The sequence below is a fragment of the Engystomops pustulosus genome, chromosome 9, assembly GCF_040894005.1.
Source record: "Engystomops pustulosus chromosome 9, aEngPut4.maternal, whole genome shotgun sequence".
Taxonomy (NCBI): Eukaryota; Metazoa; Chordata; class Amphibia; order Anura; family Leptodactylidae; genus Engystomops; species Engystomops pustulosus.
In genome coordinates, this window is record NC_092419.1 from 86301716 (window position 1) to 86320660 (window position 18945).

At 42.3% G+C, this 18945-nt stretch overlaps 1 protein-coding gene across 1 annotated transcript; it reads left to right on the plus strand.

Annotated features, from left to right (window-relative positions):
- Window positions 1-1983: 1983 nt before the first annotated feature.
- LOC140076460 (germ cell nuclear acidic protein-like) lies at window positions 1984-3244 on the plus strand. The gene is made up of 4 exons (XM_072122988.1): window positions 1984-2148; window positions 2244-2373; window positions 2463-2670; window positions 2860-3244. The coding sequence occupies exons 1-4, from the start codon at window positions 1984-1986 to the stop codon at window positions 2936-2938; spliced, it is 582 nt and encodes a 193-aa protein (XP_071979089.1). The 3' UTR covers window positions 2939-3244.
- The last annotated feature ends 15701 nt before the right edge of the window (window positions 3245-18945 follow it).

An 18945-nucleotide genomic window follows, 5' to 3' on the forward strand; every position in this document is an offset into this window, starting at 1 on the left:
CCGGAAAAAAAAACCTGTAAGCGAAAATTAACCTGAGGGCAAGGGTGGGTGGGAGACTTCTCGCCGCTCAGTCCTGCGGGCAGAAGGAAAGAGGCCCCTCCACGTGCCCCCAATACTTTTAAAACGACGGGGCGGGCCCCAATAAGCCCACCCAATCCAGCCCCTTTTTGGGACCGCCTAAAGAAGGGACCAATCGCCTTTTTAGCCGCCTTCTGCACCATCACCATAAATTCCCTACAGTCCCCAGCCCCTTCTCTATGCGATTTGGGGCTAAAGATGACGTCACACGGCCGCGACACCGCTGCGTCATAGTAATGCGCCCAGGCCGGAAGAGGAGAAGATGGGGCCGGGGGGGAAGATGCTGAAAGGTGAGTATAGTTTTTTATTTTGTTTTTAGACTCATGGTGGATCTTCATATAGGGCCCACCTATATGAAGATCGGCCTTGGGGGGGCTGTGGGTAATGTGAGCTACTCTGGCACCCCTTTTGATTGGAAAACGGGGGCCCTTGAACACATTCTCACTAGACCCCCATGATGGTGGCCCTGCCTGTTACTACCTTATATTATATAACGATATCGCTGCGAGGTGATTTTATTACAGTTTTGCTTATATCTTTATCATCACTATGGATCTCTATATACTATCCATCTATCTGTAATGTAAATGTGAGTATCATGGTAACCGTGATGTAACAAAAGCCATCATGTTCCAGAATATTAGTGATGTCACACAAACTATGATGTCACAATATGAAGGAGCTCTTAAGGTTCTGATTCTGTCCAGACCCGCTGAGGGTTATAGAGTTAGTGGTGCGAGACATTTGCTATCCTGTTGTGTAGAAATGTCCAAGCGCAAACATTGCTTTGTGATTTCTTCTGATTCAGAAGACAGCGGCAGCGAGGACCTGGTAGGTTCCATTTTTTGGCATACATATAATATAAAAACTGACTACATCCACATAGTTACATGTATATAGCAGTGTCACCCCTATCCCTAGTACTAGGGCCCCCATAGGAGAACTTAGGGGTCACCTCAGGAGCTGATTCTGGAGCTTTCTTGCCCCCTCCCTATACTGTAGTAGGGCTCAGACTTGTCTCCCAGCCATGTATCAGGGCACAATCCATCATATATTAGCAGTTATAGTGTGTGTGATGCTGCCTTATACTAAACAAGATGTATCTAGTATTTATCCAGGTGAAATTATGTCAATTAGTTAATATTTTTCTTCCTAGATTTTGGTCAGCAAAAAGAGCCGCAAATGTATTGAGTCCAACACATTGGACGATGATGAGACTCTACATCAGGTAAGTGGCCACTTCTTTACAGTCTTCTCTATGGCCCTGAGCGGCTCTGCACTTTTATACTGTTTCTTTTCCTTCTAACTTTTATATTTCTTTATTCTAGTCTCATTCATTTACTCCAAGTTCTCCATGGAGCCTTGAAGAGGAAGATGGTGGTTCTGGTCCCTACCATCCACCCATAGCAGGTACACAGGACACTTCTATAATGATCAGAAACACCTCCCCAGGGGAATATAATCAATTACACTTTTATTACTTATCTGATGTTATTATTTGTTATATTTTCCAGGTCTGAATTCTCCATCCTCGAGCATTGAGCTGGTGGAGGAAAGGTACAGTATTTATATATTCCCCATGTTATCAGGTTCATATTATTTGGTCGCTAGGTGGCAGTATAATTCGTTATACACTATGGGGCAGATTTATCAAGCAGTCTGAAAGTCAGAATATTTCCAGTTGCCCATGGCAACCAATCACAGCTCAGCTTTCATTTCACCAGTGCTCATGAATATTTTAAAGGGGAGCTGTGATTGGTTGCCATGGGCAATTGGAAATATTCTGACTTTCAGACTGCTTGATAAATCTGCCCCTATATTGTCAGCTTAGCTATCAGATGTGTAGAGTCTGCATGTTGTGTATGTTCTTAGAATATATTGATCATTGATCTGTGATCCTCTATTATGTTTTCTTACAGTTTTGGGAGACCGGAGCGTCCCATCAATTACGGTCTTCTGACAGATCTTGCCTCTCCTCATTCAAAATATGTGAACAACTTCCATGAGAACAAAGAGGAGCTGACAAAACTTCTTTACGAGTTTTTTAACCATACCGTCTTTGACGATGAGGTATACAATGAGTAGATTGAGTGTATACATCATAGAATTATAGGCATAAAGCTTTGATTTCTTATATGTATATTGTTACTCTTCCTTCTTTGTAGCTTCCTGCAGACATGGAAGTGAGATGGAACAAAAGGATGACGTCAACAGCCGGTGTCACCCGATTGCGAGGGGACAGCGGCAATCCTTGTGCCATCATAGAGATATCAGAGAAGATCTGTGATTCTGCAGGTATGTGTCTCCTCATATACTACAGCGGCTCTGAGATCTCCCATGGCTCTTTATATACTGAATTTAAGTTTCTCTCCCATTGTCTTCAGCACGACTTCGGGACACATTGATCCATGAAATGTGTCATGCTGCTTGCTGGGTCATTGATGGAGATGGAAACGCTGGACATGGCTGGCGCTGGCTGTTCTTCTGCCAGACGGCTGCACAGGCTCACCCTGACCTCCCACCGATCTCCAGATACCACAACTATGAGATCCACTACCCGTTCATGTATGAGTGCACAGGGTGCCAGTCCAGGTAAGATGCCAGCTGTTATAATGTCCAGGGTCGTGTCCTGGAGTGTGATGTTTCTCTTTATTGTTTGATCATGTACCACCACTGCTTGCTTCACCAATATCTAGAGACTGTTTTCCACAGTAATGAATAAAGGAGGCTCTATAATTGTTTATATATTTTATCATTAATATAATCTTACAATCTCTCTAGAGTTGGCCGCTGGAAAGCCTCTCAGAAGTTTGTGTGCAGCCGTTGTAAAGGAGACATCATCCTCCTAGACTCCACCTGAAGACATCAATCAGTACATCTCCGACTCCATCATCAGTCAGAATAAAGATCCAACCAAGATCCCAGCAGAGAGAAGTCACCCAGAAGACCCGTGATATGTAACATCTATCATCTTACCATCTGGGCAGCACGGAGGCTCGGTGACTAGCACTGTGGCCTTGCAGCACTGGGTCTTCAATTCACCATCGTCTGCATGGAGTTTGTATGTTCTCCCCGTGTCTGCGTGGGTTTCCTCCGGGTACTCCGGTTTCCTCCCACATAACAAAAATATACAGATAGGTTAATTGGCTTTAGTAAAAATTTTTAATTCGGCCAAAAATATTTGCACAGTGTCATTAATGATTTTACTCAATAACGGTAGAATTGGGAGGTAAAATGCAACAGTCCAAGTTATTCTATAACAGGTGAGGTGTATTATAACCAAAGTACAACAGCAAAACTGGTGGGCAGGGTGTATACATGGGGCTGTGGCAAATAACAAATAGGGATATCAATCTGATAGTGAAGAGGATACGACATAAGGGGCACTGATTTTTTTTTTGGGCCATGTGCCCATTGTTATATGACACACTCCCAAACTACTGCATATCATTCACAAACAATATATATGAGCTCAGTGAGCAGCCTCTTAGGGTTCATAGCAAGTATTTTTTAATAGACTGGGCAGTGGCGTAACATAACACCAGTGGGCAGGGTTGGTCTGGTGGGCCCCGATACCTGGCACTATGGCAGGGGTATCCATTCAGATCCATCGGAGGCCCCTGCCAGTGGCTGCAATAGTACTCAATGTGGCCGAAACTGATCTTTTCGGATCTTTGCGGCCCAAACCGGATCTTTTGGCCTGTGCCCCGGATCAGCGGGACTCTTGTTCCAATGTCCAGGTCCTCACCCCTCTCTTACTTCTATCTGAGTATAAGTGAGTGCTGCAGTGGAGAGTGGAGCCATAAGCTCCGTCCTTCACTACACATAGCAGGTGACACGGTGATGTCATTAAACCCCGTCTTCTGCTTCTACCAGCTGACTACAGTGCTGGGAGTCGTAAACGCGGAGTGATGACGTCACCGCGACTCAATCCCGCTCAGCGAGAAGAGGAGAAAGGCAAGAAGACAGGTGAGCATGAAAGTTTTTTTTTTTAATTCACAGTGTAGAAAGATGCTAGGGGCCCCCAATTTGCTCGGGGGGCAGGGGCTGGGGGACATTAACTGATCAGGGCATCATTTCTGGAAAGCTATGGGGACATTAATTACATTTTTCAGGGGGGCTGACAGGCTGTATACTACATGAGGGCCGTCAGGCTGTATACTACAGGGGGGGCCGTCAGGCTGTATACTACAGGGGGGCCGTCAGGCTGTATACTACAGGGGGCTGGCTATACACTACAGGGGGCTGGCTGGCTATATACTACAGGAGCTGGCTGTATATATTCTGGGGAGGCTGTGACCAATGCATTTTCCATCCTCGGCTTATACTTGAGTCAATAGGTTTTTCCATTTTTTATGTATTAAAATTAGGGGTCTCGGCTTATACTTGAGTATATGCGGTGATAATAGAATAATAAATAATGTGCAGATACTATTTTTAAATGAATAAATAGGCAAGCTGTATAAATGTATAATTGAAGGGATGCTATATGCTCATTTATAATTTGGAGGGAATTATATGTATAATAATAATTAGGACATGGTATAAAAAAGTATAAGTACATTTTGGTATAAAATAATACTTAGATTGTTATATAGCAAATTTTTTAGTAGGAGAAATGTCTAAAAATAATTAGAAGGTACGATACATTAAATAGATAAATTCGAAATAGAAGAAAGCGGCTGTCCACATAAGGTCCAAATTCATATTAAATCTTTATTAATTCATCCAGAAAGTTAAAAACATTTTTTAAAAGCACACATCGTGCCTAACACATACTACAGGACCCCAATACTGCCACATATACCAATTTTAAAGTAATACCAGACAAAATGTAATCATTTAGGTAAAAAAAAAAATGTACAAACAATACAATAATTCATCCCATGAGTATGGTGTACAAAACATAAATATCTAAAAACTGGTACAGACAAAGTTTACCTACATAATCGCGGTGTCAGGTATCGGGTATTGGGGTCAATAGTCCCCATGCGTTTCGTCATTAGTCCTCTTCTTGCTACCTGTGTACCGGCAGTGACAGCTCTTGCGTGATGACGCCAGCTGCTTGCAATGGCACCGACTTGTCCGTGCGTGATGGCAGCGCACACATTATGATGTCAGCCAATGGTTGACATTATAGTCTGTGTGCAGAGAGCTGTGCTGCCGGAGCACAGGAAGAAAGAAGTCCACCTGTGGGGGGCGTTGCAAAGGCGAGTACTGACTTTATTTTTTATTTATTTTTATAACCTCGGCATACTGGGGGCAGAAGGCTGGTTATATACTGGGGGCATCGGCTGGCAGGCTATATACTGGGATGCAGTTGGCAGCCTGTCTATATACTGGGGGGCAGGGGGCTGACTATATACTTGGGGAGCATAACTTGGCTGGCTCTATCTACAAGGGGCATGGGGATATATGGCTATATACTGGGGCATGGGGATGTCTGGCTATATAATGGGGCTAGCTATATACTGGGGCTGGCTGGCTACACACTGTGGGGAAGGGGCTGGCTGGCTATATACTGGGGAGGGGCAAGGGGGATGGCTATCTACTAGGGGACATGGGGCTGGCTGTCTATATTTTGGGGGGTAGGAGGATGACTGGCTGGCTATGTACTGGGGTGCAGGCAGCTTGTCTGGCTATATACTGGGGTGCAGGGAGATGTCTGGCTATATACTGGGGGAATGGGGTTTCTGGCTATATACTGGGGGGAATGGGCTGTCTGGCTATATACTGGGGTGAAGGGTGCTGTCAGGCTAGATACTAGGGGGCATGAACTGGCTGGCACTATCCATGAGGGGCAAGGGATGGCTGGCTATATACTGGGGGAGGATGTATGGGCTGGCTGGCTATATACAATAAAATGATCAGATAGGGCTCTGCTTAGAATAGCTTAAAAAGCTCTTATTTGTCCATAAGAAATTGACCTGCCAGGACCTTATGATAGTATCAGGGGTGTAACAGCAGCTGTACCGGCTGCTACGGGGACCACATGGCACCTGGAGGGCCTGTCCCTCCCTCCCTCCCTTCCTACATGAGTGGCGGGGCAACCATTCACCTGCTCCCCCTCTCCCTCCCTCCTCATCTGTGGCCACCCTCCCTCCGTATGTGCTTCTGCCCGGCCCACTTCATTTGTGTCCACCCCCTTCCGCATGTGCTGCTGCCCACCCTCCCTCCGCACATGCAGTGGCTGCCTGATCTGTGGCCGCTGGCCCATCCCATCCATGGCCCGTGGCCGCTGGCCCTCTGAATGTGCAGCCGTCCTCTGAGTTCTGGCAGTGAGCCTGCGCGCTACATTTGTGGGCTGATCTATGGCCGGCTGCCCGCAAGTACTGTGAAATTTGCAGCCAAACCTCACCTGCCCACCTGCAAGCACCCCCAATGTTTATATGCATCTGTGTATGTGTGTTTATGATGTATCACCTGTATCTGTGTGTATAAGCTGTTTATATGCTGTGTATGCTGTATGTATTTCTATCTGCTTTGTGTGTGTATACTCGTATATGCTGTACAAGTCTATGTATCTGCTTTATGTGTGTACACGCAGTATGGGGCATATCTATCAGAACTTATACACCTGAAAACAGGTGAACAAACTGATTTAGTCGTATTTCTGCCACAGGGGCCGCCTTCGCATTGCCTATAGCCTGCGCTGGTTCAGACCTGAGTCAGACCTGGCACAGAAGAGCCCTGGCAGCTGGTGCAATGCCCCGATGTGTGTATAAGGTGTTGTATACTGTATGTCTAAGTATATGATGTACTATATAGTATGACCCACGGTTATTAAAATCCCTGCCCCAGTTTTTTGTCTGCAGTTTGCATGCCGCGGCGATCCCCCTAAGCCACACCCCCAATCACTCCCTGGCCACGCCCCAAATTTTAGTTTAGTTTTCTGTTGGATTTTTCATGTTTTATTAGGTGCAAACTGCTTGTACAGGTGTTTGAGAAGTGTCCGCACAACGTTTGCGACACAAATTTCTGCGCTGAAGGGGACATTACTCCGTCGGGCCGTGCGCCAGATTTAACATGCAAAGCCCAACAGAAATGTGTTGCACGGCCCCATGAACCAAAAAATAAAAGTTGGTGCACTCTGTTGGAGCAGTGCAGGGGCGCCAGATTCATGAAGAACATGCGCCAGACATCCTGAATCTGGCGCCCCCTGCACACTACACAGGGAACTGCACATAGTTCAGTAGAAAGCAGAGCAGAATTTTTAGTAGATGTTGGTAATATTACCTGATATCCTCCCTCTCCACATACACACACATTAGAGAAGCATGAGGTGAACCTCTTTAAATGCATAAATAGGGTCTTGCAGTAACCAACAGAATGTTGTTTAGCATTTATGTTAGACCGGCATGAAATTCCCTTTGCAACTTTTTGGTGGATGGCATAATATATATTTTTTTCTTTTGACACAAGTGTATGAGAACCTAATACCTAATATTACACACTTCATCTGCTGCAGACGCTCATTATACACACCTCATCTGCTGCAGAACCTCATTGTACACATCTCATCTACTGCAGAAACTCATTATACACACCTCATTTGCTGAAGAACTGCATTATACACACCTTATCTGCTACAGATCTGCATTATATACACCTCATCTGCTACAAATCTGCATTATACACACCTTATCTGCTACAGAACTGCATTATACACACCTCATCTGCTACAGAATTGCATTATACACACCTTATCTGCTACAGAACTGCATTATACACACCTCATCTGCTACAAATCTGCATTATACACACCTTATCTGCTACAGATCTGCATTATATACACCTCATCTGCTACAAATCTGCATTATACACACCTTATCTGCTACAGATCTGCATTATACACACCTTATCTGCTACAGATCTGCATTATACACACCTTATCTGCTACAGATCTGCATTATACACACCTTATCTGCTACAGATCTGCATTATACACACCTTATCTGCTACAGAACTGCATTATACACACCTTATCTGCTACAGAACTGCATTATACACACCTCATCTGCTACAAATCTGCATTATACACACCTCATCTGCTACAAATCTGCATTATACACACCTCATCTGCTACAAATCTGCATTATACACACCTCATCTGCTACAAATCTGCATTATACACACCTTATCTGCTACAGATCTGCATTATACACACCTTATCTGCTACAGATCTGCATTATATACACCTCATCTGCTACAAATCTGCATTATACACACCTTATCTGCTACAGATCTGCATTATACACACCTTATCTGCTACAGATCTGCATTATACACACCTTATCTGCTACAAATCTGCATTATACACACCTTATCTGCTACAGATCTGCATTATACACACCTTATCTGCTACAGATCTGCATTATATACACCTCATCTGCTACAAATCTGCATTATACACACCTTATCTGCTACAGATCTGCATTATACACACCTTATCTGCTACAAATCTGCATTATACACACCTTATCTGCTACAGATCTGCATTATACACACCTTATCTGCTACAAATCTGCATTATACACACCTTATCTGCTACAGATCTGCATTATACACACCTTATCTGCTACAGATCTGCATTATACACACCTTATCTGCTACAGATCTGCATTATACACACCTTATCTGCTACAGATCTGCATTATACACACCTTATCTGCTACAGAACTGCATTATATACAACTTATCTGCTACAGAACTGCATTATATACAACTTAGCTGTTGCAGAACCTCATTATTCACACTGTAGCCATAGCATGACCAAAGGTAACCTTTCATGCTTGCAAGTGTATTGTAAATAGTGGGGGCTGTCATAAATATTGCCCCAGGGCCCCCAGGACTCTAGTTACGCCACTGTGCAAATGTATTGTTTTTTGGGCTCCTCTGAGCATCTACGTCACTCAGTGATAGAGAACAGGACGCACTATACATAAATATGGTGTCATGTAGCCTGGCTTTTACATATTGCCACATATGGAAACATGTACTGGGCACTGAGTGATAAGATGTGCTGTAAGCAGTCACTGCAAACAGGTAAAAGCAGGGGGAATGTAGTGGAGATTAGTGAAGGGTTATATACAGGGCCGGTTTTAGACAAAGTGGGGCCCTGGGCAAAATTAAAAGTGGGGCCCAAAATGAAACTATTTTATGAACAGTCACAGTCAGTAAGAACCTCCTTTATCCCTGCACAATAATAACACTTTGTACTTACACACAGTAGTAGGTAAGTATCTGTAATATTTAGGAGAATTGTATAGGAGAGAGACAGATTATAGGAAGATTGATGATAGAAGATACATATGAAACATGATATAGATTTATAGATAGATGATAGATTTATAGATGCAGAAATTTAAAGTCGATTATATATAGATAGCTAGACAGATGATAAAAGAAAGATAGATATAAGAGATAGATGCAGTAGAAGAGAGAGAGAAGATCGATCGATCGATTGATTGATAGATGGATGGATAGTAGATAGATAGGTAAATAGAAGATATATAGATAAATAGACAAAAAGCTAGACAAATTGGTTAGATGGACAGATATATAAATAGGAAATAGACAAATTATAGGAGATAGATAACTAGACAGATGATAAGCATCTTCACCCTGAATTTAACCAATTAAAGAAGTAATACATCCTCTGCCCACAAAAGTCCACATGCAGGGGGCCCCTTAAGGACCGTGGGCCCTGGGCAAATGCCCAGTTTGCCGCCCCCTAATGCCGGACCCTGGTTATATATCTCTGTATACATCTGCAACATCCCCCACCGGGGCCTAGCCTTTTCTTGGGGCCTGGAGACAGCCGGGGCCCGGAATACCTGAGTGGCTGGCGGTTGCAGCCTAGGCACACTAGTGTCACGGTGCTTGGTATAGGGACCGGAGGGCTGTCCTACAGCCTGGCAGGTCTCCAGCAGGGTGGTGTTGGCAAGAAATGATGAGGGAGAGGCTGCTAGAGTAGTTCTCCCTGGGGCAACCCTTTGGGGACTGGAGTATGAGTCTCTGTGTGGTGGATAGGGTGCCTGTGATGATGACAGCCGTAGTAGCAGGGACCAGACGGAGGCAGACGTTGAAAAAATTAACTTACAGTTCTTTATTGGAACCGACAGGAACCGTAGCAACGTGCCTTAACAGAATGGTAGAATGCTGGGGCTGCAGTTGGAGAGGGAACCACAGGAATGGGTCATCAGCCTGGATGCAATGGCAGGCTGGGAGATAGCTGTGTCCTGGAAGGATGCTTCAGCTTGTCCTGGGTTGCTTCAGATATCAACCTTAAAGGTAGGATGATACCCCTTTCTCTCACTAACTAGCTCCTCAGAGCTGCTCAGTCAGTGAGCTGAGCTCTGGCTGCACTCTGGTCTCCTCTCTACTCTGATCTGAGAGTGAACACTAGAACTTTCCTGACCAGGGGTTTTGTTACTCCCACTGGTCAGGTGGTGGTTCCTCCTCCAATCGCATCCCAGCTTACAGATACAAGGTATAAACATATGTGATTGGTTGCTGGAATTGCATCACATAAAACAATTAACTCCTGCCTTACCAGGCAGACTCCACTGCTGCAGTGTTCCCCTGTGTTATGTAGTGACCTGCTGTGGGGTTGATTAGACCCTACACAGGCTGCAAGCTACTTGGTGGGGCGTATTTGCAACAACCCCTCTGCCTTGCATCGGAAGGGGTGTTGCAGAGCAAGGAGCTTGTTGCTCAGGAAGGACTTTAGAGCCTTTTTTAATACAAAGTAGGTTGAATTTGTTAGTAAACTTTATACTGTACACAAATTTTTTAAAAACTTGCCCCCAAAAAAACATATTAAAGATTTCTTCAACTAACATTTACTCTCTAAGTCTTCCCCCTGCACAGAGAGGTTTGCAAATTCACTGTAAAGAGGAAACATGGTAGAAAAAAAAAGATTGCAAGTCACAGAATGACCAGAAACAATGTTACTCCTGAGGTACACACCCTGAACTATTGGTTTTTGCAAAGTTTATTAAAAGTTCTGGTCCGTCTTAAAGGACACCTACCATCAAATTGGCTGATGATAGACTAGTCCCACTCACATGCTTTTTAGGCCTTCTTCTACAAGGAACTTCTTTTATTATAATCCAGAACGGCTAGATTTCACAGAAAAACGGTTTAAAAAATTATGCAAATTAGTCTGAGGCTCTCCGGTTTACATCATCTGAGCACTTCGGCTTATAATTTATTCACTCCCCCTCACTCGTCCAGTCCTACCTGGATGTCACCAGCTCTCTGCAATTTCAATTAGAGGGACCAGGAGGGACCAGGTGGCACAGTACGACTGAGGGGAGTGAAAAAATTATAAGCCGAGGCTCAGACTAATTTGCATAATTTTTTAAAACTCTTTTTGCGACATTGCGCCTTTCTGAGACATCAACTCTGTCAGCATTCTCTGGACGGGATGTGATTATCTGTGTTTAATTTTCATTAATTTGTAACACGAGAGAAGAAGTATAATATCATTGGGAGAAACAAGATAATAACAATAAAAGTAATAAATACAGGGAAGCTGCTGTGGGGGTCACAATGAGCGGGGTAGCTGCTGGAGGGGCACAAGAAGAGGAGAAGCTGCTGGCAGGGGGAGATAAGAGAGGGGTGCTGCTGGGGGACACAACATGAGGGGGAGCTGCTTAATTGGCACAATAAGAGGGGCTTTAATATGAGGTGGAGCTGGGGGGCACAATATCAGAGGAGCTACAATGTCATGGAGAGCTGCTGGGGGTACAGTATGTGGGGGAGCTGCTGGCTGGGCACATTAAGAGAAGGCTTTAATTTGAGGTGGAGATGGGGGAAACAATATCAGGGGGCTACCATGTCAGGGAGAGCTGCTGGGAGGAGCACAATATCAGGGGGGCTATAATGTGAGGAGAAGGGGGGGACACAATATGATGGGGGAGATGGAGGCCACTGAGGTAGAATTATACTGTGTGGGTGGGGTGGAGTAAGGGGCGGAGCAAAAAAAGTGGCTTTTCAATAATTTTAATGGCGCATGTAGCATGCAGTGTCTTTTGTCCCTACAAATATGGGTACAGCACATAACCCAGATACGTGGCCATAATCTTTTATCCTCCTTCGTTGGAACTAAGTAGGCCCATTCCTAGGGCTCAGTAGGTTCGTCTACATTTTATTTTCATTTAGGAACAGACTAGGAATTGATCAAACCTTTCCTATGGGAACTCTATTCTTTCCTCCTTCTGCCTCAATCCAATCCCATTTTTGGAGAAAACTATGAAACAAAACAGGGATGGTAGATAGAGTCGTGTAAAGGAAGCCTAATGCATCTGTGAGGCGGGCGCTCCAGCAGTCGGCCTCTTATCCTGAATATAAGGGCTGTTCTCAGAGCCAGGATAATATTGCTGTTGGCAGTAAAACAAGTAAAAGCTACTTCATTTCTGGCTGACCTAGAGAGATAACCTACAAAATCTCTCCCTCTCTCTCTTTTTTTTTTTTAATTAACCTCAGACAATTTGGTCTTTGTTCTGGGACCTTGGAGAATTGGGACGAGGGGGGTGGTTACACCCCAGCTGCATTTTTCTCTACCAGCAGCAGTAAACAATTAGTCTTTTCATGTCCTTCCCAGCCACAAACATTACACATTGAGCCCACTCCTGTCAGTGTCATTAATAGTAACCATAGGGCAGCGCTACTCCGCCATTGTACAGGTGCTCACAGGATAACGCTACAGTCCTTACTCCGGGGAGACCCCTGTGACTGACATTCACTGGAACAATGAGACGAAATTATTTCTTAATAACATAAACACATCTCCATTTTTTTAACACCATCAGATTTTCACCTGCTCTGGTAAAGCAAGGTAAGATATACATTGACTTTATCACTTTCCTAAGCAACTGCTGTAGATTTTGTTATTTTAGAATTCTTCTTCTGTATTTGTAACTATGACACAGTTCTGTACTGTACTACACTTTTATATCGATGAGAACTACCCCTTGTCCTATCTGTGTACAGTAAGTTTAAAATGTGACACAAAAGTGGCCTATAGTGGGACCAATTTGTCATGCTTTGTGCAGCACTCCATGTCAAATAGGTGTTTATTTCACCAGTGGAGATTACAACGTTTCAGCTATCTCAATGTAGCCATTTTCAAGTAATGTTTGATCTTTGTGCAGCGCTGCGTAATCTGTGTGCATTATATATAAATAAAGAATTATTATTATTACAACATATTGATATGGGATTTGGTGATGGCTGAAAGAGTAGGCAGTACAGGATAGGTTCTGTAGGTTTGTTCTTAAGTTGAATTTGTATGTAAGTCGGAATCATATATTTTATAATTGTAACCTGTCTCTGTGACAATTGGATTTTAAAAATGTTGGGTTGTCATTAGAACCAGAATTAACAATAAAGCTTAATTACAGAAACCGCTAATTATTGTAGCAAAGTACAGTAAATTACCAACATCCAGAGGTCAGTTTGTAACTAGGGATCGTCTGTAAGTCAGGTGTTCTTAAGTAGGGGACCGCCTGTACTTGGCTCCTGTATTGATTGAGAATGTTGATTCAGGGTGCTGGTGCATAGTTAACAGGGGTATAATTAGAACCTGTAGGAGCACAGTTCTGTCCCTCCTGTCCAATTTGGCCCTGTCAGATTTAGTAAATATTCTTTATGAAATACCTATTCTAAAGAGTCTTCACTTAGACTTTTATTTTGTCCCCTTCTTCTGATATTTCTCAATAAATGAACTAGCCGCTGCTATTCCCTCTAAGGGATGTGTCTTGACACAATAAGCACCAATTGAATAGGGCCAGACTATTTATGGACAACCCCTTCCCTCAATTGGTAACACCCAGTTGTCAATATTCATTCATTTCTTGAAGGACACAGCTCTGAGGTTCACTAGATTACTCATATCAAGAGAGGCGACAAGTCCATTTTAAATAGTGATTTTGCCTTTCCTAATCAACTGGTTTAAAAGGTCAAACCTTATGGACCTAAAGTTATTTTTTTCTTTTCAATTCTCTATATTATTGTGAATGTGAACTAATGGCATATTTTCCATATCTGCTCGAAGATTGTTCCAAACATCTGCTCGTTTATCAAAATTTATATTTTTACATAAATTGACTAATGACAAGTTATTCCCCAGTTTTTGTGGTTCGATTATTATTATTTTTTTAAAACTCTGATTATGTTAAAGGGGTTTCCAGGGAAATATCATATACGGAAGGCTCCTATTCTCCCGCGGCCTCTTTTTGCTTATAAAGGTGTGTAAAATATATGGCTTATTTCGTAAAAGTTGATATATAGGTGGGCACTAATAAGAATCGGTTCCAGATTTCTTAATATGGTAATTTAAATTTATATAGTCCAATGACATACAAATAGATATATATATATATATATATATATATATATATATATATATATATATATATATAAAAGTTAGACCTACAGACGTCTGTAAAGAAAAATTGGTCTTTATAACAAACAACAGCTAGCTAAAAATAAAATAAAAAATTCAAATGTTCTAATGATACGTCAAATATGTATATTATAAAAAGAAAGATTTTCTATCATAAAAGTTCATATGTCATATGAAAAAAGGTGGGTATCCAGGAGGTATTCTTTAAAACTGACAGGATATAGGGCCCTATACCTGCAGTATATGTAGCTAAAAATAGGATCGGCCCAGAAAATTAGCAGATAATGTTATAAAGTCAGGCACTCACGGTTTGTCGGTTCTGGCTTTTTCTTGTATTATACCAAAATTTCTCCGTATCAGAGGACAACAAAAGGTTTTGTAAGATAAGTTTGCTCCGTCTTCTCCACCGCCACGTGTGTTGCGCAATGGCGTTCAAGACGCCTGCTTTGGCGGGAGTCCTGCGCCAGATGACAGGGTTTCTCCGTTTGGCCATCCCGTCTCCTCTCCTCGCAGGCTGATGGCTCCTTTCACGTTAAGTCACGGTAAGTGTTTGTTACAGATAGCGGGATGCGTCCATCCCTTGGCAATGGAGTTTGCGGCAAAGAATAGTTCCGTTGCAGGTTTCTTGTTGTAAGAGCTATCTTTTCAGTCGCTTGTAAGCGCTTTCTTCTTGAGTGGCTGTCAAATGGATCTCGAAAATATATGGCTACCTATGGGATCTAGTTACATTTTAAAATTTGATATGAAAAAAATATCTCTATCTCTTCTTCCTCTTCTGGACTGCTAATCTGGAATAAATCCACCTGATCACTTTACATCCTTGGAGTGCTGCTATTTTTTTCTTTTTCTTCTGCCTCTTCTCTATATCAATTATTTTCTCTCTCTTTAATGGGTTGTACAGTTTCATCAAATAAATGTTATTGTTTTTATATAAAATATTTTACTTTTTGTGGATAAAAACCAGTCCCCTGTCATGTGAAGTGAATGGCTCTTTATTATCAAATACACCAATCATAGACGTGTGTTATAATGGGTCATGACATCACATTACCATGAAAGCTTTTATATCCACAGGAAGTAAACAATGAAGCTTCCTGTTGAACTCTATATATACAACTTTTATTTGCCACTTCACCTCATGTTTTTTGTAATGTGTTAAAAAAACACAGTTACACGGCACATCTGCTTACTTGTCGGGAGATACGCGCGGAACGGTGCGAACAAAATAGCATGTGAAGAACAATATATATGTGTGTAAAGAACACATTGCAGATGTTTCCATACATCTGCAATGTGTTCTTCACACATATATATTGTTCTTCACATACTATTTTGTTCGCACCGTTCCGCGCGTATCTCCCGACAAGTAAGCAGATGTGCCGAACATCTGTAATCTATTCTTCACTGTGTTCTTTACTGTGTTTTTCACTTAAATGATCCTGTGTTCACTGTGTTCACTGTTTTTATTCTATTCTTCACTGTTCTTCACATCTGCTAACTTGCCGGGAGATAATATACGCGCAGAACAGTGAAGAAAAGATTGTAGATGATTGCATACATTTTATTCCCGAACCATGGTCCCTTTGAAAAAGTCCCATTGACTTAAAAAATGCTCGTGAAAAACGCACCGAAAACGCAAAAAAACGCGAACAACACGCGCGTGAAAAACGCAAAAACGCTAATGACTCCAAGGAAAAGTGGAACAAAAACACAGCCAAAAACGTCAGTTTTTCACGCATTGCACCCTGACGTGAAATGCAACGCTAGTGTGGAAGGGGCCTTAGAAACACAGTTCTGGTATAAGTTTGAAGAGGAGAACAGCCTCTTAAATATTGCAAAATTTTACTCCTGATGGTGACTTTAATAGTGGATATCTACAGTTAGCTTTGGGTGCTAAATTTTGTTCTCTTTTTTTCTTCTTTCTGCAGGATTGTTGCCAAAAAGTCAAGAATGAAAGACAGAGAAACAGTAGCAATAAGTCACTACTCCAAAGCAGCCATAAGTGGTGTCAAGACACCTTCCGTGCCTAACCCAGGACTATTAACATCATCGGTGACAACACCTAAGCAAACTACATTTGGTTTAACCACGTCCCAGCACTTTAGAGCCAGTGTGCAACTTCAGAGGCTTAATAGCCAGTACCAAGGATCTCCTGATGCACACCATTGGGCATTGAACAGTCAGGTATCTCTCGCAAATGGACCTGGAATATTTGACTTGGATCGGGTAGATGAAGAAGTCCTTAAATCTTTGGTTTTGGAAATGGGTCTAGACACAGCCAATGAACTTCCAGAACTCTGGTTGGGTCAAAATGAATTTGAATTTGCTCCGGAACAATTGCTGACACTGGAGAAATGAAATTCAGGCAGATTTACTTAATTTAATCAATGATATACATTGACACAAACACAAAATATTCAATATACATAATATTTCAATCCACATAGTTGTATGAAGAGATTACTCAGATATTCACTGATTTAGAGGTTAGTTCTACCTTTGTGATTTTCCTTCTTTTTTACACTATGATTTGGATGCCATTTCTTGCAATCACTATTTTTATACAAAAGTTTAGTTTATGACAGTGTATAAATGTTCAATGCTTTACAGAATGTTGATGGGTAGATCGGGTGCAAAGGTGGTTATCAGGGTCGGCTCCAGGTTTCAGTAGGCCCCTCAGAGCCTCAGTGGTCCCCTTTGCAGTAAACTCAGGGGGCAGCATTAAAAATTCAGAAACAAAAATAGTCTCCTGTTACCTAAAATATTCCCTAGTTTATCTTTTAAAACAGCTCAGTCATGGTTATTTTATATAAAATCCCCTATAAATTAATTAGATACAGCCACACTCACCCCCATGGATTTCTTATGTGGGCCCCCCAACAGCCCTGGGCCCTGACACTTGCCCTGGTATGCCCAGTGCTGGCACCGTCCCTGGTGGCGATCACACTAAGGCCTCATGCACAATACCTAAGGAAGACGTCTCCCATAGATGGCAATACTCACACGTGCGGCACCTTACCGCTCTGTACACCGGAAAAAGATAGGACATGTCCTATCTTTCCCCGTGTTATGGGCCGTATGCCGTGGATCTATACGGAGAGGGGAGGGGATCTCCATATGCAGCCTAATGGGGCTCATTTACTAAGGGTCCTGCGGCTGCACTTTGATCGGATATTCCAACGATTTCCGCACCACGCCGGGGCGGGCCGTCGGACAACCAGACTGATTCGCACTATGCGTGGGATTTAACATTTCAAATTGTGTCGCAAGACACGCACTTACATACACCAGTAAGAAGAAGGTGAACTCCGGCAGACCTCAGTGGGGAAGCGACGGATGAAGGAACTCAGGCACACAAGCTTCGTGAATCGTGCCAGACTTCATCCTCGTCGGACCGCCCGGATCGGGGATCGCGACAGGACCAGGTAAATAAATTTGCCCCAATGTGTTTGTTTCTGAAGAGGACAAAAACCAACTCGCATAAACCCAACACCAGTATTAGACATGGTAAGTCGGGGGATCATGTTGCAGATTTTTCAATTGGACACAGACGTTGACGACATCATATGAATATTTTTAGATGATTGAAAAATAATTTGTATATTTATGTTATTTGTAAATCATTTACTGTAAAATGTAATTTTTGTTATTACAAAATGTAATGTAAGCACTTAATGTATTGTAATGGCTGCACAAATAGCTTCCTATATAGACTGGGTGATGGTCCGCAGTACAATTACTATGTATTATCATGCTGTGCATGGGTTCCACATGTTGTCACTGCAATGTCCGCTAAATAATCAATTCTACTTCTAGTTTGATGTAAACTTCAAAATAAAGTAGTTAATTTACTTACAAGTGTGGCTGGGTGTAGTCTCTGTGTACAACCGTGTGAGCAGCATAAACATATTAATGGGGGAGATTTATCAAAAGTTTCTGAGGTAAAATTGTTTGAGCAAATCATAGAAACCAATCAGAGCTCAGCTTTCATTTTATAAACAGCTGAGGGAAAATGAAAGCTGAGCTCTCAGACACTTCTGATAAATCTCTAGAGAAGTATATGACCATGTAAATTACTACATGAATTTCCCATTGAAGTTAATAGGACACAATTCGTGGACAGAACTCAAAATGCAGGTCAAAATCCATATGAAAAAGCTACTGTGTGAACACACCCTTCTCAGAAAACCCTGAAAACACAGGGTGTGTTCACACTTGCCATTTATATTGTGTTTTGAAACCCAATACAACAACTGAGGAGGGGAGATCTGTCTTATTACATTGTGTTAACATTTGCGTTTACAGAATTTAAATGTGATTTGTTAATACAAAGTTATTATCATGTGTGTAAACACAGTGTTAACTGAATGTTAATTCGATATCAATCCATTGCATTGAGAAATTGTTCTGTAAATGCAAATGTTAATGTAAATGTAATGCAAATGTGAATGCAC

Bases quoted from the DNA above. Each gene is read 5' to 3' on its own strand.
- LOC140076460 (XM_072122988.1), top strand. From the start codon at position 1,984: ATGTTTTCTTACAGTTTTGGGAGACCGGAGCGTCCCATCAATTACGGT. The intron at 2,149-2,243 runs GTATACAATGAG...CCTTCTTTGTAG, and splicing joins ATACCGTCTTTGACGATGAG to CTTCCTGCAGACATGGAAGT. The intron at 2,671-2,859 runs GTAAGATGCCAG...CAATCTCTCTAG, and splicing joins TGCACAGGGTGCCAGTCCAG to AGTTGGCCGCTGGAAAGCCT.